Raw genomic sequence first — 26,052 nt, forward strand, 5'->3', positions numbered from 1 at the left:
GAGGAAGGTGTGATGCTGCAATGTTTCTTTGGAGGGAAGGAAAAAAAAAGAAAAAAAAAAAAAGGATGGCTTTTATTTTTAGAAGTTTTAGCAGCCAAATTGTTGTCAGGCCGTCTGTGCTCTGATGAGCAACACGCAGCATTGGGCACAGCCAAGAAGAGTTTTCTCACAGAGCAAAATGTCACGATAAAACCAGGTTTAATTAGAATCCCAGCACCCTTCACAGAAAAAAATGCCAAATTTTGGACAATCTGTGTATTGTGTATATCATCTTTTTTGTTACATGATCCAGTAACGGGCGGAGAAATGTGGCACTGGGCCTGAACTGTTGTTTTCTTTGGGAACATGCCACCTTCCCTATTGATGCCCTCTGGTGATGCTGAACAGCCAAAAGGAGGTCTGGGAAATGAGTTCTTCTCTTCCATCCCCCACCACCACCCAGCCTGGCCCTTCATTGCTGTCTGTGCTCTGCAACTGGAGACACTTCTGAAAAAAAAAAATGAGAAAGGGTATGGACCGTCTTCTTATTTCTCTTTGTTTTCTGGCCTTGGACATTTGCCCCATCTTTCCAGGGCTCAACAATCTCATTACAGGCTCACAGAACTGCTGAGGTTGGAGGAACCTCTGGAGATGGTCTAGTGCAATCCCCAGCTCAGGCAGGGTCACCTAGAGCAGGCTGCTCAGGGCCATGTCCCATTGGGTTCTGAATATCTCCAAAGATGGAGAGCATCGCTTCTCTCATTACAAGCTCCAATGGCTTAATCATCTTCACAGCTCTTCATTGGACTTGGTCCAGCATGCCAACATCTGTCTTGTACCAGGGAGCCCACAACTGGGTGCAGCACTCCAGGTGCCACCTCACTTGTCTTTAAAATAAAACTAGTTCTCTGATAATCGCTTGCATCACAGGGCCAGGCTGTGGGAGCTCCACCTGACCTGGAGAGAAGCTCATAACCATGGCTGGCCCTACCTCTGCCTGGCCACCAGCATGGGGCCAGGCTGGCATGTTGGCGCACTGCAGCATGGTTGAGGGGACATGTGAGCCCAGGAAAGGGCAGCACCCTCAGCCTGGGCCAGCCCCAGGGTGGCCCTGCAGGCACCGGGATGGAGCAGGCAGCAAGCCCAGGCTGTGCAGTGCCTGCAGAGGTTTTGCCAAGCCCGTCCTTGACACCGACTCCCAGGCACGTCCCAGGGAGGATTTATTGCTTCAGATCCTTCATAAATGCCAAGTCAGTGTGTGATGGATGGGCTGGGAGCTCCTCCCAGGATGTTCTCCGCAGCAGCTTCAGCAACTGTCCCCGGGAGCAGCAAAATAATGCCATTGCCGTTCGGACCAGGGTGAGGCACATGGAGCAGGGCCTGGCAAGGGGCTTTTTGGGGGGAGCCCTGTGTCAGCCATGTACCGCAGGGCCAGCACAGCGTGTCCCCAGGTGCAGGGCTGATAGACCCACTTTGGTCTTGGTGGGCACTGCCCCACAGCACACACACACACCCCCCACCTCCTCCAGCCCTCTGAGATGTGTGCTCCCCAATAAACACCCCTCACCCTGCCTGAACACCCCTCACAGACACACGTACAGATGTGCTCCCACAGATGCACATGTACACACACACGCTCTTCTGCACAGTCCCGTGTGTGCTCACACCTGCATCCCACACACCTTCGTCTCACGCACGTAAAGACACTGGTGGAGCTGGCTGACAACGTGCTTGGGAGGGCTGCCACGTCCCCTTGCATGTGCACAGGCATGGGTCCGGGTGTCACCAACCCACCTGCCCTCTCCCAGCACCCTGCAGGAGCCCTGCATGCTGCCAGGCGGGGAAGAGGAGGGGGGGACTAGATGCAGCCACCCAAGGGCAGCCTGGTATCTCAGTGCCACCCAGTACACCTACATTAGGGCTCCTTGGGGAGCTTGCCAAGTCCCTGCCATCTCACCATCGCAGGCTGGAAGGAAAGGAGAATTTTGCCTATGGGAAAGCCGAATGCACCTTCCCCCCACGCACCCTGCTGCCTGCAGACCCTGAGCTGCAGAGCGGTGCAGTGCTCAGGCAGGAGGACCGGACACCTGGACACCTCGGCCGTAGCAGAGCTGGAGCACAGATAACTTGAGTTTTCAAAGAGAATTGAAGGGCCCACAGTGCTGTGCTGGGGGAGAGGGAGGGAGGCCGGGGCAGGGGCTGGAGGAGCCCGAGGGGCTGCAGCGGGATGAATTCAAGGGAGCAACCACTCCGAGAGTGGCGCAGAGCCCGGGCTGGGGGACGAAGGCAACCGAGAGAAAGCGGAACGGCAAGCAGGACAAGCCCCTCCGTGGCTGCCTGACCACGGCATCGCAGCAGGTCCTCGCCGACGGAGCCCCGGCAGCCTTGCTGCGGGCAGAGCCTTCGCTACAACGCCCGGCGCATCTTCAGCACGGCCGCCCTCCCCCCTCGCCCCTGCCCGGGACCGGCGGAGCGGCCAGCTGCCTGCCCCGCGGGGGGTCACCCGGCCGGGAAACCGGCGAGATACCGGCGGGCACCGGCGGCTGTGCGGGGCCGTGCCCGGCGGGGGATGCTGCGGGGAGCCGAGCAGCGCGGGCCGGGCAGAGCCGCTGCACCCCAACAACATCCCCCCGGCACCGGCACCGGCACCGGCACCGGCACCGGTACCACCGGCACTAGCACCGGCACCACCGGCACCACCGGCATCAGCACGGGCATCACCAGCGTCACTGGCATCGGCACCGGCACCAGCATCACCAGCACTGGCAGCACCGGCACGGCGGGCGGAGCCGCAGCTCCACCCAGCGGCGGCGAGGAGCTACCGCCTCCCCGCACCCCCCCCCGCTCCCACCGACACCCATCCTGCGCACCCTCCTGCCTGCTCCCTGCCTGCTCCCCGCCTGCCCCCGGCGCCCCGCTGGCCGGGAACCGCCGCCGTTGCCCCAAGCGGGACGCAAAGGCCGCTGCTTCTCCCGGGCGGGTGGTGTGAGCAGCCCCGTTCCCGGCCGTACGGGGGTCCTGGTGCAGCTTTGGCCTCTGGTCGTGGCCCGGACGAAGGAACCGCGTCAGTGGAGGCGGGCAACCCGAGACCTTTGCAGGCGCCATCTCACACCAAGACCCCTCACGTTGTTAGAGCTACATTTCTGTTTCTGGGTAGGCAACACAAATCTGTTCTCTCCAAAATGCAGGGGAAAAGAGGTGCCACGGTGCTCCCTGGAGGGACGGAGCTGAGAGCAATCCCACGCGAGGTGTGGTGATGGCAACCCCAAACTTATCTTGGAGCAGGTCCATCTCTCATCTTCAACCTGCTTTTTCTCACCTTGAACTAGCTGCCTTGCACTTAAAAAAAAGATAAAGAGACCTTTTTAGTAACGCAAAAAGTGTTTAAACACTTGGAATGGCTCAGATCCAATATCCTTGTACAGCTGTTTCTCCACGGGTGAATTTGGTCTGCCTTTGGCCTCAGCATCTGGGGGCTTCCTGGAGGAGTGACTCAGTCACCATGGAGTGCTGTGGGGTCCCTGCTGCTGCAGAGGAGCTCAGGACTCAGCACAGCCCATGAAGGTCCTTCTGCAGAGCTCCTCAAGCCTTGCAGGAATGGTCTGACTTGTCCTCCAGGCAAGACCTGAGTGCAAGAATTCACAGGAGGGAGATGGAGTCACACCAGTTTTCCGGAATGTTCCTCATTAAAAGCAACCTCATGTGCATCCAAGAGCCAGCTTGCAATGCACAGATGTGTTGAGTAGCAGTTTGCTTTTGGTTGCCTGTAACCAGAGCTTGCAATAAGATCCCAGCACCTCCTTTCCATCAGGTGGTTTATCTGAGCTGTGTTAGAGTTGTTCTGGTGCAGCAATGGATGGACAGCAGCTGCTGTGCACAAGCAGCCAGAGGAGCAAAGCCCTCTGGCCACCTCTGGGCTGGTAAGGGAGTGGGATGGGGTGATGGGACAGGCATCCCCACAAGATGCAAGGCCACTGCAGTGTCTGCTTCTGCAATATCCACAGCTCCAGAGAAAAAAAAAAGCTTGGGAAACCCCAAAGAAATTCATTTGTCATGGTGGTAACGTCACCTCTTACACTGGCAGAACATGACCTGGCTGGAGCAGAGCTGCAGAGCAGCTCTCGAAAGCATAGAAGCAAAAATGTCAGCAAGAGGAACAACCTTTGTTGGGTCTGTCTGCCAAGTCCTGCCTGGATTTTGTCCAACTTTACCCTTTAGGCCTGAAATTTTCCATCCCAGAGTCTTTTTCTTTCCAAGTTTCAGTGCAAACAGTCGCAGCCAGAGGGACAAGGAGTGCTGAAGCTGGGGCAGCAAAACACCCAGAGATCTGCTAGGGGGGGGACGGTGCCCTTCGTCAGAGCAGCAGATGAGCTTTCAAAGAGCGAGCTCACTTTTTCCAGCTGTATCAGCAGGTCTAATCAGAGAAAATTACTTTGTTTGGCCTGCATTAAGAAAAAAAAAATCAGTCACTCCAGTGGAAAGCTGTCACATCGCCAGCTTGTGGAACAGGGACATGGAGTGTTGCCTTCTCCTGTCCCCAGGAAAATCTGCAGAAATTTGGCTGATGACGTTGAAAAATGATTTGAGTTCTCATACGGTCAGGGTATGAGTTTTGGTGGCAGCTGCCAGCGCTGCTGTCCCAGGCCTAATGTCCTCTCACCGTCCCCGGTGGGAGCATCCTTCAGAGCACTGGGGTGGGCTCTGTCCTGGGCTCTCCCTCGTCCTGCGGTTCTGGGGTGGGGGTCACAGCTGTGTGACAGCGGGAACAAGGCTCAGGGAGGGCAGACCTGTGGGGGCCACTGGCAGCTCCAGGTCAGCCTCCCCCTTGGCGGAGCATTAGATCAAGCTGTGGCTTGAATCCCTCCAAGGAGGGATGCTCCCTTTGATACTTTCTCAGGGAAAGAATTAAGAAATTACATATAAAAAAAAGTCTGACCAGAAGGAACTTTGAATGTGCAAAACTAAGCCACACAATCACCAGAGTGAAAGATGGGATTCAGCCTTGAAAAAAACAGCACTCCTGGGCAGTAAAATGTACCTTGAAGTGACACCAGCCACGCAGTCTGTTTTTCACAGGCCATGTTCATCAGGCAGGATGGGGAGAGCAGGAGGACGTCAAGCTGGGGAGGAAGGATGCCATCATCTGCATGCCCTGCTCCATTTGGTGCCAAAACCCAGAGGTGGGCAGCGAGTGCTGCAGTAAGAGGAAGGGGCAGTGAAATGTCCCCCGGAGCAACACCTCAGCTCTGCCCTTGCTCTCCTGCGGGCTGCAAAAGCAAATTGCAAAGCTCTCAGCTGGGGAAAGGTGAGTACAACAGAGAAGCCTGTGGGGAAGCAAAGAGCTGGTTTGGAGACATGGGGGACACAAGGGTGGTGGCTACAGAGAAGGTATAAAGAGTGAAAAAAAGTATGAATATGTTGGCAAGGATTTGCTGTGAGCGAGGATATGTAGGTTTGGACATGTAGTTCAGGGCTCTCTCCTAACGCCTATGGATGTTAGAGATCCAAAAGTGGATGAACCCTCTTTGAGCATCCCCTGGCCCTGCGGTGCTCGTCTCAGCCCAGGGGCAGGAGCTGGCTGGGATCACAGGGCAGAGACTGCAGGGGAGATGGGGGAGGACAGGAGACACGGTGGAGATGGAGCCTGGATAGAAGCAGATGGGGACAGACCACAGTGCCCAGCTGATCTGTCAGATGATGGATAGCTTACATGCTGCCGCTGGCTGCAATGGCCAGGGAGGGATGCAGGCATGGCCAGTGTTGGCAGCCAGCAGCCTCAGACACTTTTCCCTTTTTCTCCTTAATTTGTCCCAGAAGGCCCCTGTCCTCCCCTTCTCAGGCTGTGCCTGGCTGTCAGACAGGTTGCGATGCTGGTGGGAGGACAGGGGACTGCGGGGCCCTCGAGCAACCTCCTCTCCATCTCTGGGACCTGCAAGCCACTTTGCTCCCAGCGCGGGAGGCTGACCCCAGAGAGGTGAAACAACCCCAGAAAAGTCAATCTATTTTCAATTCTGTTTTCTATTTTTTTTCTATTTTCAGCCTTTATGGGATCTTGTGCATGGAGGGGAGCGCAAGAGGCCCTTGCCCTGGGTGCTCTCCCTTTGAGGGGGCAGCTCAGTGCTTCCCTGGGACAGGAGAATAAGGGAAAAGCATGAAGTTTCCTACAAAGTACTTGCCTATGAAAAAGAGGAAGGGAGGAAAACAACACAAAAGTAAAGAAAACAGAACAGCTTTTCTCCTTTCCCTATGGACACCTGAGGAGCGCAAGGGGAAAGGGAACATTTTTCCTTCCACTTTGTTCCACTGGAAGAGAAGTCCAAATGCCACTCAGTGCTACCTGCTCTCAATTAAATACAGGGAAAGTTAAGAAGCAAAAATAAGTGACACTTGGAAAAAGGCAAGTATCAATCAGCTGCTGCGAGCTGGGAATCGACCCGTTCCCTGACCCAGACTGAAACCCGCCTCCACAGAGAAGCCGTCTCTGGGCAGTGGACATCAAGGCTCTGCGACCAGAGGGGCTTTGCTGGGGCTGTAGCAGCCCTCAAATCGATGAGGTTTTGCTGCGAGACATCTCTGCTTCCCGAGGCACAGTAATTAAGAGCGTATTTTTAGAAAAATGAGCCACCACATTAATCAATAAGGAACAGCCAGGTTCTCAAGGGTAAGGGTGGCTTGAGTTAATCTGCTACAGCCTTGAGAGTGCTGCTTATCCCGAGTCCCATGATGTCTGGTTGCCCCCAGATTGCTGCAGGGAGCCCTGCCCTGGAGCCCCCAGCACGCCGGGCTCCCACACCCGCACCTGGGGGGTTCTTCGCCTCGGCTGAGCATGGGGAGTCCAGCTCCGTGGGCCTGGCCAGGGGATGCCCCTTGCAGGCAAGGGCTGCAAAAAGGAGCAGAGGGGCTTAGTAGCATCACCTCGGAGGAAGCTGAGAGGTTTGGGAAGATGCTTGCTGGAGAGCTGTCCTTGGAGGCAACTCGTCCTGGGGACTGCCAGCCGCGGGCACACACTTCCCTGGATTCGCTTCTCAGCAGCAGCTCTTGACGGGGGCAGGAGGGGCACAGCCAGCCCCCCACCAAACACTCCTGCTCTCCCTGCCCAGGGCTGGCCTCTTCTGCCTTCCACCCATCTCCTAGGGACCCGTGCCCCTGCTCTGCCAGGGAAGCAGAGCCAAGCAGCCCCTTCCCTCCACCAAGCCCTGCTTCTGCCCCGAAGCGCTCCTCTCCCTTGCCTTGCCCTCCCCGCTGCTTTCCCGGGAATGCTCCCCCAGCACGAGGTGTTTAAATCATTTATGAAGGGCTAAAATAGAGCTGGCTCCCTTCCAGGCACTCTGGCATCCAGGCTCTGTAAACAACCCACCTGCCAAGGGAGTCAGCTTGGAAAAAAGGCTCTTTATGCCTATTCCCCAGACCCCACTTCCATAGAAACCTTCCAGCATGATCCTTTCTCAGCTGTAAGTGCAACAAAATTGTTTCAGGCATTTGCTGACCTTCCTTTTCCCCCAGGCACACTCGTGGACATCTCACGCGACCCACTTCTACCCACTTTTTCATCCCACAGATGGAAAACCAGAGGGACCCTGTGAGAAAAAAAAAATTACCTGGTTTGAAAAGCCTGATGTGCCTTTCCCTGCCTTGGATATTTCCTAGGTGCCCATTCAGAGGCAACCTCCTTCTTTTTTATAGCTTTGACCTTTATGGAGATAGGAATTCACCCAGGTATTTTCTCATGGCTGCTGAGCCACACCAGACCTGCAGGAACTCAGAGAGAAAATCAAGAGGACATTTATTTCTTAGGCTGCAAGTGATTCACTGAAAATTGTTGGGATTCAAGTGGAAAATGCCAGGGATCAGAGCCCAGCCCAGCTCCTCAAATCCCGACTGTGCTGGGGGAACAAGGTTCGAGATGGCCGGGAGATCAGCTGCAAGAGGAGCCCCCCGGCATCTCTGTCCTCCGGCAGGGTCTGTGGCAGCTCTCAGCTGCTCTCGCTGGGGCTCCTGACCCACAGAAACACCCCAGGAGCTGGAGCTCCCACCCTGTGATTCCCTGGGTGACCACCAGCAAGTCCCCAAAACTCCCTACTCTGGTCCCGCAGAGGCAGGACACAAGTGCTGCGGCCCCCCCACTGCCTGCGCAGTGCTGGGATGGGGTTCACTGCTCCCCTCGCTGCAGCAGTTAAACCTCCAGGGCCCTCTTTTGCACCAGAAGGAAGGGGAAGGACGCAGTTCCCCGCTTCCCGGCTGCGGGAGGATGGGCTGGCTCCTCCGCCCCAGTGCCAGCATGGCACAGCAAAATGGAGCAGGGCTTGCAACGGTCCGTACTGGGGCAGAAGGCAGAGCCACTCCCAGGAGGGTGACAGGGCTGCTTGGAGGGGTTAGAGAGAACCAACTCATCATCTGAATAGACCTTGTCCTAGGGCTGGGAGCTCCTGTTTACCCCAGGGGGTTTTATTCCCATCAGTGTGGTTATTAGTGGGTCTGGGGCTCTCCCTGAAGGGTCGCAGGAGCGACAGCAGGAGATGAAAGAAGAAAAATAACCCTCAACCAGATGATGAGCCGCACACCATTGCAACTGGGAAGCACTGTCCCAACTTCCACCTTCTCCTCTGTTTTACTGGTGGGTCCACAGCAGGCAGCTGCCCCTGACCCATGCTAGGGAAGGAAGGGCTGCAGCTCCTGGCCACTCCATCACATCCTGCTCCAAGGGGCACATTTAGCAAAGCTAAATGCTAGCTGAGAGTCCGCACTGTTCCCCACACTCCTGCCTGCTTGCTGGCAGGGCGTAGATGTCCCTCCCAGCATGCTGAGCTGGGGTGGAAGCGGTTTGCTAGTGCTGGTGCTGGGCACGAGTCGGGTGTATGATCAGCATGAGAAATACCCAACGGAGGAGGATGTGAATCAGCACTCTCCAGGGAAACTGTGGAGGATGGATGCTGGGAGCGCTGGGTGCCCAGCACGGAAAGGGCTGCTGGAGCAGGCAGAGCTCCGGAGCAAGCAGGGCTCCAAGGCTGGCACAGCTACGCAACAGTGAGGATCAAGCCCCATTCCCTAGGATGGGGCAGGATTGCCCCTACCCCAGCACTGGGCTGGAGGAAGACAATGGTGAGGAAGGCTGATCCCTGCGCCTTGGCGATATAGCACAGCCCAGCAGCCCCCAGGTCGTGTGCCCGTGCCCGCTTCTGCCCAAAGGCAGGAGGAGCCATTTTCACCTCACAACTCTCCCTCCCAGGTGCCGTGAGCGGCTGCTGTTACTTGTTGCCATCCGTTACTTCCGCAGAGTCAAAAATGCCTCCCTGCCAAGCACCAGTCCATGAAATATGCATGACGTGGCCTCCCCCTTTCCAAACTGCCATCTCCTCCCACACTAAACCCCCTTCTTGCCTATTTGTCTAGCATTCAAATCTGTTCCTTTACGACTTATGGCTTCTCAAGCCATCAATAACAGCCTCTCCCCGGCTCAGTGCCGTCGCTGGTGCGGCCGAGCATGCGGGCTGAAGGACTCGGATGCACATTGTCAGGCCCGGGTCACGTTCCCCGTGCGGGATACAGCAGCGTGGTTGTGTTCGTGATGCGGATACTTGTGACGTGGGCTGGACCGGGCTCCCCACGCCACGCAGGGACCATTTGCAGCCACCGTGCCAGTAAGAGCAGACCTTGAGCCTGCACCGTCCTCCCCTGTGCCAGCAGCATCTGCCTGGACATGGTGGGGTATGGGGACAGTGGTCTGAAGGGCATAAAGTCACAGCTGAGGGGTATCAGGAGCTGGGGATCAGTGCTCTGCAAGGCCATGCTCCAGTGACCACAGGGGCTTGGCGCAGTCCCCACAGCAGCCTGGAGCATCCCTTACTGGTTTTGCAGCCATCAGCAGGGCTGCCAGCTCAGGGATCCCCTCTGCTTCAGGAGCAGCCATCCGAGATAAACACCATCAGATTTTGCTTCCACCAAAATGTGGCTTTTTTACATTTCATTTCTGCATTCAGATCTGAGACTAAGGTTTCTCTGGAAACTCAGACCTGGGCGTGCACCACAAACTCCCCCTCCCAGCCTGGAGGCTCTGCTGACACCACGGGGCTGCCAGGTCTGCCGGCACAACGGGCAACGCTCAGAAACTTTCCCTGCTGAGATGAGGCAAGTATTTCCCAGAGGTGACTGATGCCATTAGAGCCTTTCAAGGGAATTTTCTCTGTGGCACCTGGCTGAGAAACAAGGTCCCTGCCATGGCAGGGGTTTCTGGCTGTGGCTGTTGGTTAACAGGGAGTCACGGCTTGGCCTGGCACCACTCAGGCTAAAAAAGGAGCAAAAGTTATAGCTGATTAAGATTTTTTTTAATTGCAGCAGTGGCATCTGCTCCTCAGGCTTTAATGCAGCTCAGTATAACATTGGCTTTTTTTTCTTCAACAGGAGTTTGAACTGCAACCTGAGATTTCACGTGCGCAACCTCATCGCGGCAAGGAACTTCAGGTGAATTATTTTGCTCTAAATACACGAAAGAGTTAATGCAGCACAGGAAATATTTTGAAGGAAATTGATACTTTTTCATAGCTGACTTTTTACCCAGCTCGGGTAGGGGGCAATGCCACTGTCTGGCTCTCACCATGGAAGGGTGGGATGTCCCAAAAGGAAACCTTGCAAACGAGCTCAAGGAACTTCTGTGATTTCACTGCTAACTACAGCAATGCCAGTGCTGGGGTGTGGAGGAAAAAACATTTGCTGTAATTAATTTTTCCTGTACCACTGGCCCTGTGGAAGCTGTACCTCACTCGGACAGGGCCAGACTTTTACAGTGGTTACAGTTTGCTTGGCTGGGAGTTGCTTTGGAAAAGTTTTGCATCGCAGCTGCTGGAGCCTTCTCAAAGCTTCGGGCTCTTCCTCTCCACCCCACTCAGGATGTGGTTTCCCACCCCAGCAAACCTCGCAGACCTGCTGCTGCTGCCTGCTCCTCTCCTGCCTGGCCGATGCTGCCTGTGCTGAGCATCCCCAGGCACAAGATGTCACTGAGGAGCTGGGTTTGGGCAGGTCTGCATCAGCCCGGAGTCATCCTCCGGGAGCCACTGCAAAACTGGGACTGGAGAAGTAGGCACAGAGAGGGGACACGGTCACAGAGAGGGGACGTGGGCACGGATATGGGATGTGGGCACGGATATGGGTTGTGGGCACGGATATGGGATGTGGGCACGGATATGGGATGCCGCTGTGATACTTACTGCTGCAAACGGTCCTGCAAAAAGGAAGGGAGGTCCCTGCTCTCTGCTCCCCGGGCCAAGAGTCGGGAGCGTATCCGGCTGCGGGGTGCCAGGGAGGTGCTGGGTGATCTCTGGAGTTCAGCACTGGGTGTGCCTGGGAGGAACAGCTCAGGCAAATGTCTGCCAGGAGCAGCACAGACACTCGGGCCCTGCCTGGGAACGTCCCAAGGCCCTGCCAGCCCTCTCGGTGGCAGGGCTCCATGGGGCAGGCAAAGCCCGACTGCCCCAGCCCATGCTGGCTCAAGCTGCCCCAAGCACCCATGAACCTTGACCAAACGGATGAGGATTCAGCTCAAACCCCCAAATCGTTCATGCACAGACCCGGAGGAGCAAGCACAGGGGCTTGCAACACCATCTCTCCCATGACAGGTCCGCTGGGTCTGAGATACCCTCCCCAAGGGCCTCCCAGCTCTGCGGGCTGGACAAGCCCCAAGTATTGCTACGAGGGGATGGGGACCCTTTGGGGGCACCCTTTGGCCCTCCCTAAGCAGTCAGGAGCCCCTGGGCCCTGCAGGGTTGGCCTCTCCGGTGGGACGCGGACCGCTCCAGGGCTCCCTCGAGATCTCCATAGCTTTCCCTGGGGCTCCACCAAAGGCACGGGGTTCTTTTTGCCCCCCACCCCCGGCCCTCCCCGGCGCTGCTCCAAGGGGATGGGGCTCCCCGCAGGCCACCCCTGCCCACTCTATGCCCTCCCTGGGCGTCCTCGGAAGGGATGCGCCCCCGGGGTGCGGATGGGAACGGGGAAGGCAGAGGGCTGTGGAGAGGAGGGTGTCGGGCAGGGTGGTCCCGGTGCCGGTCCCGGGGCGGAGCGGCAGCCCCGCAGCCCCAGCGGGCGCGGCCGTGTCGGCGGGGAGCCCCGCGGGGCGGTACCGGACGGGCGGTATTTAAGGCGGCGGCGCGGGGCGGGCGGCCTCGCCGTGCCCATGGCTCCACCGAGCGCGGCCCGGGCGCTCTGCTCCGCCGCCCGCCTGGGCGTCCCCCGCCGCCCACGCTCCGCGGCCGCCGCCGCTGCCTCCCGCCGCGGGGCCGCTCCGCTACCGGCGGCGGACAGCGGGGGGGGCCGGCCGGTGGTGCCGCCGCCGCCTCCTCCTCCGCGGGGTGCGGAACGGGAACCGCCGCCCGCCGTGGATTTCGGGGACCCACGGGAAGCGTTCCGCAGCAAGAGCAGCGCCGAGCTGCTGCGCGGGCTGGTGGTGCTGGGGCTGTGCGCTGTCGGGCCGCTGGTGGAGCACAACCGGGAGGTGGGTGGCCGGTCCCGGGCGGGGGGGGGGGGGAAGTCCCGCTCCGGGGTGGGGTGGCGGGGGACCTGGGGGGGGTTGCCCGCTCGGGGGGTTGCAGGTCCTGGACCGGGGTGGGGGGGGAGGTCCCCGGCGGGTGAGGGGCTGCCGGTTCTGGACCGGGGGGTTGGGGGGGGCTGCCGCTCCGGTGGGGGGGGAAATGCCCGGCGGGTGAGGGGCTGCCGGTTCTGGACCGGGGTGGGGGGGAGGTCCCCGGCGGGTGAGGGGCTGCCGGTTCTGGACCGGGGTGGGGGGGAGGTCCCCGGCGGGTGAGGGGCTGCCGGTTCTGGACCGGGGGGTTGGGGCGGGCTGCCCGCTCCGGAGGGGTGCCGGCCGGCGGAGCGCTGAGTTGCCGTTCTCCCGCAGCTGCTGCAGGTATGCCAGCGGGTGCTGGGGCAGGCGCTGTTCGAGCGGCTGATGAAGATGACCTTCTACGGGCAGTTCGTGGCCGGGGAGGACCAGGAGGCCATCAAACCGCTCATCCGGCGGAACCAGGCCTTCGGCGTGGGCGCCGTGCTGGATTACAGCGTGGAGGAGGACCTGAGCGCCGAGGAGGCCGAACGCAAGGAGCTGGAGTGAGTGCGGGGACCGGCGGGGCCGGGGCGGCGGCGGCGGCGGGGGGGGGAACGCGGCGGCGGGAGGGCGCGGGCAGGGGGTGGCCGGGCGCGGGACTTGGCCGCTCTGCTATTGGCTGCGCCCGCCCATCCCCCCGCTCCCATTGGCTGCGGAGCCGGCGTTGTTGTGCGTCACAGCCCCGCCTCCCGCTGCGAGTCCCCGTTCCCCCCCTCCATCCCTCTGCACGTACCGGGGTGCTGCCCCCCCCCATTCCTCCCCCACCGAGGTCCTGCCCCCCTCCACCCCCCTGCACACACCGGGGTGCTGCCGCCTGCCGCCCCCCCAAGTCTCCCTTGTCCCCTACACCGCGATGCTGCCCCCCCCAGGATCCTTGCCCCCTCTATCCCCCACCATACACACGCTGGGGTGCTGCCCCCCACCATTTCCACCCCCCTCAAGCCGGGATGGTGTCTGTCCTGTCATACCCCTTCTCGCACCGCCCCCCGCCCCCCATGCCGGGCAGCCTTCCCTGCCTCCGGCCCGTGGCCAAGGGCAGGCACCGGCCCAAAGCCACCGGTAACTTTCCACTATTTGGGCTCCAGTTTCGGGTGGCTCCACTCACCCAATCAATGGGACGCTGGCTGGCACCCCACGGTTACCGGGGTGGGTGGTGTCCCCCCCGCCCACCCGGGATAAGGGTGGCCCTGCCAAAGGGTGCAGGCTGAGGATGCAGAGCTCCCCCGGGCAAGGCTGCAACAGCCCCGTGTCCCTGTTCGCAGCCGGGGACACGGTCCAGCTGCCACACACTTGTAAAACGGTGTTGGAAATCCAGCGGAAACGGCTTTTTGGGGTCATTTGCAAGTGGGGTTTCAGGTCAGTGTGGCGATGCAGGTGCTGCTCCTGGACTCCTCCCAGCTGCCACAGGGAGCCTTATCTCTGCTCCCCACTGAGGCGCTGCTTATCAGGGACCCCGGCTTGCCCCTCAGCCGTTGCTGCTAGAAATCCCCATCAGCATGAAGGTCCTGCCTGTCCACAGACAGCTGGGGTGGGAGCTGCATGGGGGGGATCTGCCCTTGCAGATTGAGCTGCAAACTTTGTTTTTTATATAAAAGCTTCAAAATACCCTGCTGCAGCCCGTGGCAGGGGTGGCTGTTTTGAAGGCACAGAGCAGCAGTGTTTTCAGGAGCTGCTGGTTTCTTCCCCGGGCACGCAGTCATGGTCCAGGCATGCTACTCAGCATCCCTGTGGGGCTGAGCTGGCAGTACTGGTGGTGCCGGGCTGGCATTGCTGCCCTCCTTGGTCTGGCTGTGCCTGTGCCAGGTGCTTTCCTGTGGTTGACCACCGAGAGGGCTTTTGCAGGCAGGGTCTGCCTGCACCTGCATCCTGCCTGCTCATGGCGGGGGCGAATGCTGGTTTGTGAGCTGTCCGGCCTGTGCTGGTGTGTCGTTGTCTGTCACACATGCCCCCCCTCCCCCCCCCCCCGCCAAGCAGATTTGGGAGTTGTGTGTGTGGGACCCCTTGCTAGATGAGCTCTGCCTGTGCTGCATGGGTCATTCCCACTCCAGAAAGCTCAGCAAAGCCACATGCTGGACCCCGTTCCTCAATGCCACCCTGCCCCAGCCCCAGAGGGATTTGCTCCAACATATGGGGGGGGGGGGTGTAAATCCCATCCTGGAGGTCACCCAGGGATGTCACAGAGCGGGTACAAAGCCCAGGGGAGGTGTGGGTGGCATTAGAAGAGCTGTGCTGGACCCTGGCCCAGGCCAAGCATCGCTCTGGGTCCTCCTTGGCCCTGTTCAGGGGCAAACCCCCAAATTACCAGTGCTTCTGCCAGGAATGGTGCTGAGCTGGGCTGCGTGTAGTCAAGAGGGGGTGAGTGGTCCAGGGCTCGTGGCTGCTGGACTCTGGAGCTGTGTCCTTCCCTCCTGTGAGCACTTGGGGGCTTTACCCTGCTGCCAGCTGGGAAGCAGAGGTACAAACCAGATGCAGCCAGTGGGTTTTTTGGCCTCCTGGTGCCATCTGCTGTTGTTTTCCCCAGTCCTGCAGGCAGAGTCGTGCTGGGCTTACCAGTGCAGCCTGCTCTTCTGGAGCAAGCTGGAGATCACAGCAGGGAAATGCCCTTTCTTCCCCAGCAATGGGCCCTGGTCGCTCCTTGTCATGGGCTTTCTGGCAGGGAACAGCAATGCAATGCAGGCAGGCACCAGCTTATCCTGCCTGCTGCAGGCTCATACCTGCCCTGCCCTGCCTGGGCTGGCATCCAGAGCTCTGCCAGCTTGTCCCAGGAGTCCTTGGCCACGTGCTGAAGGCTGCTGCCAGGTCATGGTGACACAGCTTGGAGAAAGGTGTCCTGCGGGCAGCAGAGCCTGGGTGCTGCTCTGCTCCCGGGGCAGCCCGTGGGCTGTGGCCTTTGGGATGGGTGCAGCCCTGGGGGGTGTGTGGAGAGGCAGCACTGCGGCTGGGCAGGGGCTTCTGTTCCCCAAGGAGTGAAACAAGGAGCTCCCCCCCCCGCCCCATAGTGGAGGTTGTTGTGGTCCCTTTGCAGCCTTGGAACCAATGCTGACCCATGGGCATCCCAAGCCAGGAGATGGGTTGGGCTTGTGCTGACATGGGGAAGATCAATCCTGCCCCCCAGTGCTGGCAGAAACCCTGAATGGCTCTGCCATGCAGTACATGGACTTTACTTCCTCTAGAGTTTTCTTCTGTGGACACCTAATACCTGCCCCAGCGTGGGACTACAATCCAGCCTGGCCAATCTGCCTCCCAGAGCCACTGTCTCCCCTTCTCCTCCCGCTCCCAGTGCTGCTGCCACCTGTGCCCAGTGCTCTGCCTGCATGTGCCACAGGTCCCTGAGATCACAGGGTGGTTTCTGTTTAGCTGGAAGCTGGGCAAGGAGGTCCTGCGGTGGTCCTGGGCTGGTGCGTGCTGGTAACTCCTGCATGGGGCAGGGGTGAAGGACTCTTCTGCCAAGAGCTTTGCTTTATTCCTACCTGCAGGGTTTTAAGCATCACCCATAGCTCTGGGCTGGGCTTCATGTGACCATGAGTTTTTCCTTGCATGTGGTCATTCAGGGAGAACTTCTTCCTGGTGTTCCCTCATCCGCTTTGCCAGACCCATTTGCTGACGAGCAAAGCAAATATGCTGCGCTCATGGCACCTTCCTGGTAACCTCCAGGGCGAAATGGATTATTGCCTACTTATTTCTGACAGGGGGACCTTTGTGCTTCTCCTGAGACAGTTTATTTGAGACTGATAAAAAAAACTTCCTGAAAGCCCTAGTCTGCTTTGTCAGCTGGATTACAAGCCAGCAGACCGCTTCGGGTCTTCATAACCTGCTTTGCAGCACTTGGAGGGTCTGCCTTGTGCATGCTTTGGGCAAGTGTGAGCTCCCAGGTTCTGAGCGTGCCTTGGAGGTGGCTCCTTTCTGGTTACAGCCTGCCAGAAGTGTTTGGGCAGTGCCTAGAGATGTGTCCTGCTCTGGGAGACTTGTTCTCAGTTTGCAGAAGGGATGGCAGTGTCTAAGCTGGGTTAAGTGGCACTTGGTTGGTGTAGGAATGGCTTTGCTGGCCAAGACTAATATTGCAAAGAAAGCAGATGATATCCAGGAGGAGCTATTTCTTCAGCTGGAAGCAGCTTCCTTTATTTTGCTTGATGCAGAACAATAAAGTGAGCACCATGGCACTGCTTTGAATGCCCCCCTCGGGGACTAAGGGCTCAGTGCAGTCATGCAGCAGGAATGCTGCTGGAAAGGGTGTGTTTGTCTTCAGGAACACGAAACACTTCAAATTCAAGGGTGCCGTTTGCTAATTGAGTTGTGTTCGTTCACCCTGAGTAGGTCAGAGAAGGCTTTGCTCCCTGCTGCTTGTCCCCAGCATCTCAGATGTGGGATGCAAGGTGTGCTTTGGGATTCAGAGCTGTCCCACTGTGCTGCAGCTGCGACCTGCCCACAGGACCCATCGCTCTCAACATGTCCTCAGAGTCGCAGCAGTGTGTCCAGCTGAAGTCTTCTCCTGTGCCACACTGCCTGCTCCGAGGGGAGCTTCCATCCACTGCAGACTTTGCTGCCGTATCCCATCGCTGGGCGTATGATGTCTCCTCTTTCCTTTCTTCCACCCTCTGTTTTCAGGGGCAGAAAGCTTCTTGACCTGTCCTCAGGGTAGCAAAATCACAGAGTGGAGCCTGCTAGACATGGTGCCTGCTGCTCCCCATGAGCTTTGGCTGCTCCTGTCCCCGTTCACGCCAGGCTTTGCTGCACTTTGGGCAATGCGGGGCTGTTCCTGGCTCCAGGGAGCAGGAGGGAAGGGCTTGTCTCCGCTTGTTTATGCTTCCAGCAGCCCCTAATCCCTATCTCAGGGTTTCCATGTGGGAGAACATGTTCTGGGACCATGCCACGTGCCTGTCTGCTCTCTTGTGCGAGTCCGCTGGATCCGGACGGGTGACTTTGCTGCTTGCCTCGCAGTGTGCTTCCCCACTGTTGGGCCCAGCCAGTTTTGGGATGGTGACTCCAAGGCAGAGACCTCCTGGAGGACATGGCTCTGCTGTCACTCAGGGCTGCTCTGCAGGGGCTGGCAGTGTTCCTGGGTGAGACACTGGGTCCTGCAGGCTGGATTTAGGGTGTCAGCAAGAAGGCTTAGCTGCTCAAGCTCAAGGAGGATCTCGTGACTTGGCCAGAATCCCCCAGGCTGTCAGAGCCCTGTTATCCCTGTGGCAAAGAGCTTGAGCTTGAAATTACATCCAAGGTCAGCTGGAGTTGAAGCCGAGACCTTGTTTGTTTGTGAGTTGTTGGCTAATGCCAAGGCACAGAGGAGCGCAGGGCAGCTGAGCTGCAGCAGGACATCCTATGGCTTGATGCACCCTGGGTCTGCAGGAGCTCCTTGCTTCATGGTCTGGCTGCTGGTGCCTGCAAGGTGGCAAGGTGTTGGGTTGAGGCTTGGTGCCACCACAGTGAGGACCATGGGCTGGCATGGTTGGAGATGGAACACCCAGCCCCACCAGGGCTGACCTTGTCCTTGCTGTGGGGTGGGCTGTTTGAGAGCAGCTCTGGACCCTGGAACAGCATCCTCCCCTGTGCTGCCTCAGGGCCTCCAGGTAACACTTTCCTGGATGTTGAAACCCCATTGCCTTCCATGAGGGGGTCTGGGGCATCTGACCTGCCAGTGGAGCTCATGCTGAGCAGCGTTTGATCCACTGGCGATGGGATGGTGAGGGAAGAGCAGGGTCCAGTGCCAGGCTGGCAGCAGGGAAGCCTCAGAGCTGCCCTGGCCATCAGCGGGGGGTTGCAGGGAGTTGCTGACCTGGCCCTTATCTTCCCTGTTTCTCTTCTTAGCTCCTGCACCTCTGCAGCCGAGAAGGAGATGGGAGGTGAGTGACCCAGCCTCTCCTGCTGACAGGAGATAGTCTAAAGGTCCAGATGATCCGGGCACTGCAGGCCTGCTGTGGGGGAAGGACCCAGCTCCCACAGACTCAAATCATGAGCTGGATGAGGAACATCTTTGTTCTTGGGCAACCCTGCTCCTCAGCAAAGGTTCAGCCTCTGCTCGGGCAACAGAGCAGGCAGGGTGCCTTGCAGCCCTTGGAGGCTCTTCTGAGGTCCAAGCCGGAGCCCCTTTCCCTATGTCCACGGCAGAAGCTCCTGGGGAATCTTGTAGGAGCTCAGCAGGGCTGCATGGCCCATCTCCGTCCTCTTCCACCCCAGGAGCAGAACAAAGGGAGAAGCAATACCGAGCCCATCGGGGATTTGGAGACCGCCGCGGTGGGGTCATCAGCGCCCGCACATATTTCTATGCTGACGAGGCCAAGTGTGACCAGCACATGGAGACTTTCCTCCGCTGTATCGATGCCTCAGGTAAGTGCTCCACGTGTCCTGAGCAGCCCCACTGTGCTTGGGGACTGCAGGGACCCTGCAGCCCACCACCATATCTCAGGTGTTCGAGACCACCACCTTCCTTCTGCCTGAGCACCCTGCCTGTCAGGCTAGCTCTCTCTTTGTGGCTCCATCCAGGTGGCAGCTCGGAGAACGGCTTCTCGGCCATCAAGCTGACAGCACTGGGCAGACCTCAGTTCCTGGTGAGTGCAAGGGCTGTGACCAGGGTGAGGGGGGTCAGAGCTGCAGGTAATGCATCTGCAGGGGCAGGTGCTTTGGGGTGCCAGGCTTGCTGCAGTGGCATCTCTACTGATGGCAGAGAGGAGTGGGCACCAACAGGCTGTCCCCTGTGTGCCCAAGACCACCCTGGAGACCCTGCCTCAACTTTTTGGGATGCATGAAGAGCTCAAAAGTTTAAAGGTCCCAACATGGGGGGGGGGGGTGTCTGTTAGGCTTGGCCCTGGCCTCAGGCTGGGTATGATCTTGCAAAGCCCTGGTAGGACAGGAGGCTCCGTCTCACCTCAAGCTCTGTCCCCACAGCTGCAGTTCTCGGAGGTGCTGGTGAAGTGGCGGAGGTTCTTCCACCAAATGGCTGCAGAGCAGGGCCAGGCTGGGCGGGCAGCGCTGGAGATGAAGCTGGAGGCAGAGAAGCTGCAGGTGAGGCGGGTGATGTCCGAGGGAGGAGGTTGTGCTGCTGGGGGTAGCTGGTGGCTGTAGAGGTCCCGGAGCAGCCCTGACGCATGATGCCTCTGAGCCTGGAGCAGTAAGACCCCTGTAGCCCCTTAGCACTGATGCTCCTTTCGGTGGCAGGAGGCCCTGGCCAACCTCGGCATCGCGACCAAGGCGGAGAGCCAGCACTGGTTCACGGGCGAGAACCTGGGCATGAGTGGGTAAGCTGCCTGTGACCTGGGGGGTGCTGCGGGATGGGGATGCGTGGGCACCTTGTCCCTCTTCCTGGGGCAGTGGGGCAGCAGCAAGGGGAGGTCTCCAAAGGCCAGCGCTGGCTCAGCACAGCGACCAAGCATAGAGAAGGTTTGGGTGGAGGTGACAAGACAGGTCAGGGTGGCTCATGCCATGCACCCTGCTTGGTGGTCGGGGCTGGGAGCTGGTAGAGACCCCCCCTGCCCCTGCAAACCACCAGTACGAACCTGGCACTCTGCTCCCAGCACTGTGGACCTGCTGGACTGGAACAGCCTGATTGACAGCCGCACCAAACTCTCCAAGCTGCTGCTTGTCCCCAACATGCAGGTGGGTACCCATCTATGCCACCCCCCGAGCAGCCCCACCAGGAGGGCACTGGGAGTTTGGGGGAGCAATGTGTGGGTCCGCTGTCCCCAGCCCTGCCCGGTAGCTTGCTGGTGGCTGCAGTGCTGGCTGGCATCTGTGCTGCCAGAGCCTGGCCATGCTGTGATTCAGTGCGTGCGGCCACCAAGCTGGCAGGGTGGGCACCCTGTGCATGCTGTGCTGGCCAGTGGGGGAGCTGGGGTGGGCAGCAGCCTTGGGGATGGGCTCCCTTCCAGAGGGTGCTTCTGTCTCCCACAGGCAGGGCTGGCCGCAGGCAGGCAGGCAGGGTACCACAAGCTGTTCTTGTTTCAGACTGGGCAGCTCGAGCCACTGCTCTCGCGCTTCACCGAGGAGGAGGATCTGCAGATGAAGCGGATGCTGCAGCGGATGGATGTCCTTGCCAAGGTAAGGGGATGCTGGGGCTGGGGGAGCTGGGCATGGGCGCTGCCACAGAGGGGGAGACATGTAGCAGGTGGCCCCATGAACCCAACTTGCGTGTTATTCACCCCCAGAGAGCCACGGAGAAGGGCGTAAGGCTGATGGTGGATGCAGAGCAGAGCTACTTCCAGCCAGCCATCAGCCGCCTCACCCTGGAGATGCAGCGCCGCTTCAACAGGGATCGGGCGATCATCTTCAACACCTACCAGTGCTACCTGAAGGTGAGGTTGGACAAGAGGCTAGGCAGGAAGGACCTGCTGGAGCAGCTGGATGGAGACCTCGGCTCCTGAAGCCATGGCCATGCAGTGGCACAACTCTGGGGCTGGGTACCTGAAGGCGCAGGGCAGAGGTGGCACTGGTGCGATGACCTTGTGCCATCTCTTCCATCTGGTCCCAGGAGGCTTACGACAACGTGACAGTGGATGTGGAGCTGTCACGCCGGGAGGGCTGGCACTTTGGCACCAAGCTGGTCCGTGGCGCCTACATGGAGCAGGAGCGGGAAAGGGCAGCCCAAATTGGCTATGAGGATCCCATCAACCCCACCTACGAGAAGACCAATGAGATGTACCACAGGTAGAGGACAGCCCCAGCCACGCTCCTCCCTCCCTGGGTCGTGGGCTTGAGTGGCTTCACCATGCAGCGTCGTACTGTCTTACAGGTGCCTGGACTATATCCTGGAGGAGATCAAGCACAACCGGAAAGCCAACGTGATGGTGGCATCTCACAATGAGGACACAGTGAAGTTCACCCTACGCAGGTGGGTGCTGGGGAGGCAGCATGGAGTGGCAGGGGCTGGGGGCTTGAGGGATGGGGGGGCCAAGCAGAGCTGCGGTGAGATGTGCTATGGCTTGTCGGGTCTCCTCTCTGCTCACCTGGTGGGATCCTAGCTCCCATCTGGTGCTCAGGGCTTCAGCTGGGGCTCGGAGCTGGGACACAGCATGGGAGCCCACAGCAGCTGCAGAGCTGGCCCCATTCCCCAAACCAGAATCTGTTTTAAAAACAAATCCCTCAAGTCCTCGCATCCCAGCATCCATCTGGGATGTGGTCAGTGCCATGCTTTTGTACTGGGAGATGATCCCTGCTCCTCTGGTAGGATATGCTGCCCCTGTGTACTCCGCTGTCTCCGCTCTTCCCTAATGCCAACGCTTGGCTTGCAGGATGATGGAGCTTGGGATCCATCCCTCGGAGAAGAAGGTATACTTTGGGCAGCTGCTGGGCATGTGTGACCAGATCACCTTCCCCCTGGGTGAGTGCTGGGAGCAGGGGGGACTTGGTAGATGTGCTCCTGCCCCACCTTGACCCCTGGGGTCTCCCTGAGCAGCTGTGGTGGGGTCTGAAGGATGGATGGAGCCAGGCTACGGGTCTCTCAGAGAGCAGGGCTGGCTGAGGAGAGTGCCTTGTTGCCTCTTCCCCAGCTGTGTGGAGTGCTGTGACCCTTGCATGGGGTTTGGGGAGGATGTGGATGAGGATGTAGATGGAGAATCACATCTGTCTCCTGGAGGCCCCATGAGACTGTGACAGCTGGGCAGGGAGATTCCTGCTTTGGACTATGAGCTGAGATCAGGGTGCTCCTAGGTGGGGCAGAGACTGATGCTGGCAGCCAGCAAACCCCTCTTGTACCTCCTTGGTCTGGGAGCATCACTCTGCTCCACTGGAGGTGCACACCAAGTCCTGGGCTCTCCGCTACCGGGGTGGCAACAGCCTCTTGCGTGACCTTGTCCTCTCCTCTGCTGCTGGCCCAGGCAATGGAGGAGAGCTCTCTGGGGCCTGGACAGAGGGGCACACAAAGGTCCAGGTAGCCCAGCTCAGGTCAGGGACTGATCTCCCTGCCCGCATCAGTGTCCGGAGCAGAGACCAGGGGCCAGGAGAGCAGCCAGAGGCGGACTGGGCAGTTGTCCAGCGCGGATGCTGCTCTGTCCTGGAGTTCCCCTCGCGAGCGGGGTTTGGCTGCCTGTCTGCAACCTCCTCTGGTCATGCTGGAAAAATGTGTTAACTTGATGTTTCTGGTTGAATGCTTCTTGAATTGGCCCAGCCCTGGCTGCCGACATTCCCAGGGCTCCTGGTGACCTCGGCCCGCTCCCCCCGGCGCGTTCCCAAGCTCCCTGTGCTGAGATGGGGAGGGAAGTGCTGCCACTCCTGCCTGGGCAGGCTCGGCCTCGTCTGGCCGGGGCTGCTCCCAGGCTTCCCCTCCCTGGTGCTCAACCGCAGCCTCTGGCTGCTGCAACCCTCCTGCCCACCATCCCTCACTCCATTGGCACAGCCCGAGGGGCGCAGGAGAGCTTGGGAGGTGAAAGAGGCTTTTTTCCCTTTTTTTTTTCTTCTTCTTTTTTCCCTCTTTTTATTCCCCCCCTTTTTTCCTTTTTTTTTTTTTTCCTCCCCATTGTTGTTTTTTTTTTTTTTGCTTTCTTGGTACTTTCCTGACCAGCCTCTCTCCCTCCAGGTCAGGCCGGCTTCCCTGTCTACAAGTATGTGCCCTATGGCCCGGTGAACGAGGTGCTGCCCTACCTGTCCCGCAGGGCCCAGGAGAACAGGGGCTTCATGCAGAGGGCGAACCGGGAGCGGGACCTTCTCTGGAGGGAGGTCAAGAGGCGGCTCCTCACAGGGAGCCTCTTCAGCCCCAACCACTAACCCCAACCCTGGCATCCAGCCCAGGGGCTCCTGTGCCTTCATCTGTAACCACTATTGCTGTTCCCCATCCTAGTTCTACTGCAGTTTTCCCCCCCCTCCTCAGCACCCTTTGCCCTGGGAGGGGACATGTCCTTGTTGCTGTTGGAACCACAGAGACCTTCTGGAGGTCACTACTGTAGGGTTGCCCTAGCTGGCACTGCCCCGAGGGATGTCCCTCTGCCGCCCCAGTGGCTCTTGGGCTGTGTTTGCCCCGGGCTGTCTCAGGGGAGATGCTGGGGCTCCCCTGCCTCGGTGGTCCTGGGGTTTTCCCCTCGCAGGATTGCACAGGGAGATTTGGCTGCCCGCTTCGTGCCAGGGTAGGCTGGGTGGCTTGGGAACAAGCTCCTCCAGCCTCTGCCGGGGCTTGGTCTCTTCCAGCTCCACGGAGGCAGATGCCAGAGCAGAGGCCACAGTGACCTGTGAAGAGTCACTGGGTAGGGGCAGGATGAATCCCTGCTGCCTGTCCCAGGGCAGCCACTACCTGGTTCCTTACCAGCTTTGCATGGACCAGAGCTGGGCAGGTCCTGGGCAGGACCAGGCTCTCCCCCCATCCCACCAGGCTAAGCCAAGCCAAAGCTGCCTGGGGTTGTCCATCCTCAGGCACATGTCCAGTGGGGCAGAAGGGGTGAGGGGAGCTGGCCAAGCCTCATCCCTGTACTGTTCCTGCCCTGCCTGCAGTCCCTGCAGTCAAGGACCAGATCGGTGCTGCGGGCAGGGGCTGTGGAAGCACCAGGAGCCGGACCACAGCTCGGCTCTGCTGTACACTGGATTTGCAGAGAATGGTGGTGATTAAATCATAACTGTTCTTGCTCCTGTCTCGCTTGGAGTTACTGGGCAGCCATCTGGCCATGGGCTGTGCTTTGCTGTCCCGGACTCAAAGCGGGGGTTAGTGCCTGCTCTCAGCCCCCTCCAGCTGCATGCTTTGGCCTGAGCAGGGGCCAGGGCTTGGGGAAAGGAGCCAGAGACGGGCTGTACCGAGTGAGGCCAAACTTCCCCAAGCCTGGGAATGAAGAAGCTGTGGAGCTGTCTGTGATGAGCTTTGGGGGAGCTGGAAGCCCTGGAGCATCCTACTACCTGCAGAGGGTGGATGGCAGCTGTGGGAGAGCTTCTCCCCACCCTGAGATCTGCTTTTGGGGGATATGCACACTGCAGGCTTTCACTGCTTCAAATTAGGGGCAGTTTTTCCTGGGCTTGTTTTGGGTTCTGCAGGACCACAAGCATCTCTGGCCTTCCCTGTGCGGCAGCCAAGGCAGTGTCTCCTTTTTTCCTGGGTCAGTCCCTCCACAGCTGGTGAGCCACCCCCAAGCCAAAGGGGTGAAGCTTAGGCTTTCTAGACATGTTCACCTACTGCCTTTTCTCTAGCTGAGACTCCCATGCCTTAAAAAAAAAACACCTGGAGGAGCAGAGAGCATGACTGGACCACAGGGCCAGGGCTGCCGGTATTTAAAAGTCGTGCTGGTGCAGGCAGCAGCCAGGCTCCTGGTATTTCGGGGAGGAGAGGAGATGCACTCCTGGCACCAGGCTGCTTCTCCAGCCCATGCAGAATGCTGCAGCGGTGGCACAGGGCACACTGCTGCTCTGTGACCTGGGCTCTGCTGGTGCGGCCGGACCCAGAGCTGGCTGGATGCATGAGCAGCTCCTGCCTGCTGCAGGCTTCTGCAAAGACCCTTGGGCACCTGTGTAGCTACTGCAGAAGCTTGCATGCCAGCAGCTTCATGCACCTGTACACAGCCCCTCTTGAGCCCCCTTTTTTGGAGTTAACCCCTCCTCAGCCCTCTTTCCAGGACAGAAAGGACAGCTCCACAGTATGTCTCTGCAGTGCGTGTGCTGCTGTTTGCAAGGGCTGTGTATGGGTCAGGGTGCTGGGTGCTGCCTCCTGTCTACCCAAGGCATCGGGTGCCCTTGCAACCCTGCAAATCCCCATGTCGCCAGCAACCTTCACCTGTGCTTAGCCAGAAAATGGCAACCGCTCCTTTTATTTCTGGGTGCCTTGATCCAACCAAACCTTCGTTTTAGCTCTTGCTGCCGGAAGCTGCTTTCTATTTGTCCCAAAGGAAGAGGAGGTATGAAACGGTGGCGGGAATGCTGGTAGCCCGTGCTGCAACACGCTTGCAAGGATGCTGGCTACAGCAGCAGGGGGAGTTGGAAGGGGAAATAGCCTGTATCCTTGCAGCAACCATCTCGGCAGCCTTGTGCTCAAATGCCGTGAGCAGCCCAAGCGTGCACGTGAGCAAGGGCTTCTTCCAAGGAGCAGAGCCTGGCTGCGTCGCGGTAGGATGGTGACGAGCGCCTTGTATCGTATGACTCCAACCCCCACCGCCCCACCGTGCAGTCCTGCCCACTGAAACAGCTGCAGGGATTTTTGAACCATCAACAAAACAGCATATTTTTCCTTAGTTTTGTGTTCGGACATACTATAGTACTGGGGTTTCTTTTTTTCTCCGATATTTTCCAAAACACAGTTCAACAGGAGGCACCTGGTGGGGCATTTCCAGCCTGAAGTCTGAAAAAGGAACTGCTATCAGTCATGTAATGGAAAGCATCAAGCCATGCTCGCAGGGCACTGGCATGGCCTGCTCTGCACAAAGGCACGGGCAACAGTCTCGCTGGGACCAGAGGGAAAGGCAGGATGGGTGGCCAATACCTGTGGGCTGTGCAATCCCCCAGCCCTAGGGGGCAATCCCCCAGCCCTGGCAGCACCAGCCAGCCCAGACCGTGACACCCCCCCACCCCGAGCACCGTAAATCCTCCCC

The 26,052-nt window shown here is 59.0% G+C and overlaps 1 protein-coding gene across 1 annotated transcript; it reads left to right on the forward strand.

Moving 5' to 3' along the window:
* The first annotated feature begins 12,121 nt into the window (after positions 1 to 12,121).
* PRODH (proline dehydrogenase 1) lies at positions 12,122 to 24,108 on the forward strand. Its single transcript, XM_069795446.1, has 14 exons — positions 12,122 to 12,460; positions 12,863 to 13,071; positions 18,374 to 18,408; positions 18,743 to 18,892; positions 19,049 to 19,113; positions 19,451 to 19,567; positions 19,721 to 19,800; positions 20,077 to 20,158; positions 20,507 to 20,599; positions 20,707 to 20,853; positions 21,030 to 21,205; positions 21,291 to 21,389; positions 21,790 to 21,878; positions 23,073 to 24,108. Exons 1-14 carry the CDS (start codon positions 12,143 to 12,145, stop codon positions 23,258 to 23,260), a joined length of 1,848 nt encoding a protein of 615 aa, XP_069651547.1. The 5' UTR covers positions 12,122 to 12,142; the 3' UTR covers positions 23,261 to 24,108.
* Positions 24,109 to 26,052: the final 1,944 nt, after the last annotated feature.

Source organism: Haliaeetus albicilla, chromosome 10 (assembly GCF_947461875.1).
Source record: "Haliaeetus albicilla chromosome 10, bHalAlb1.1, whole genome shotgun sequence".
NCBI classification, from domain to species: Eukaryota; Metazoa; Chordata; class Aves; order Accipitriformes; family Accipitridae; genus Haliaeetus; species Haliaeetus albicilla.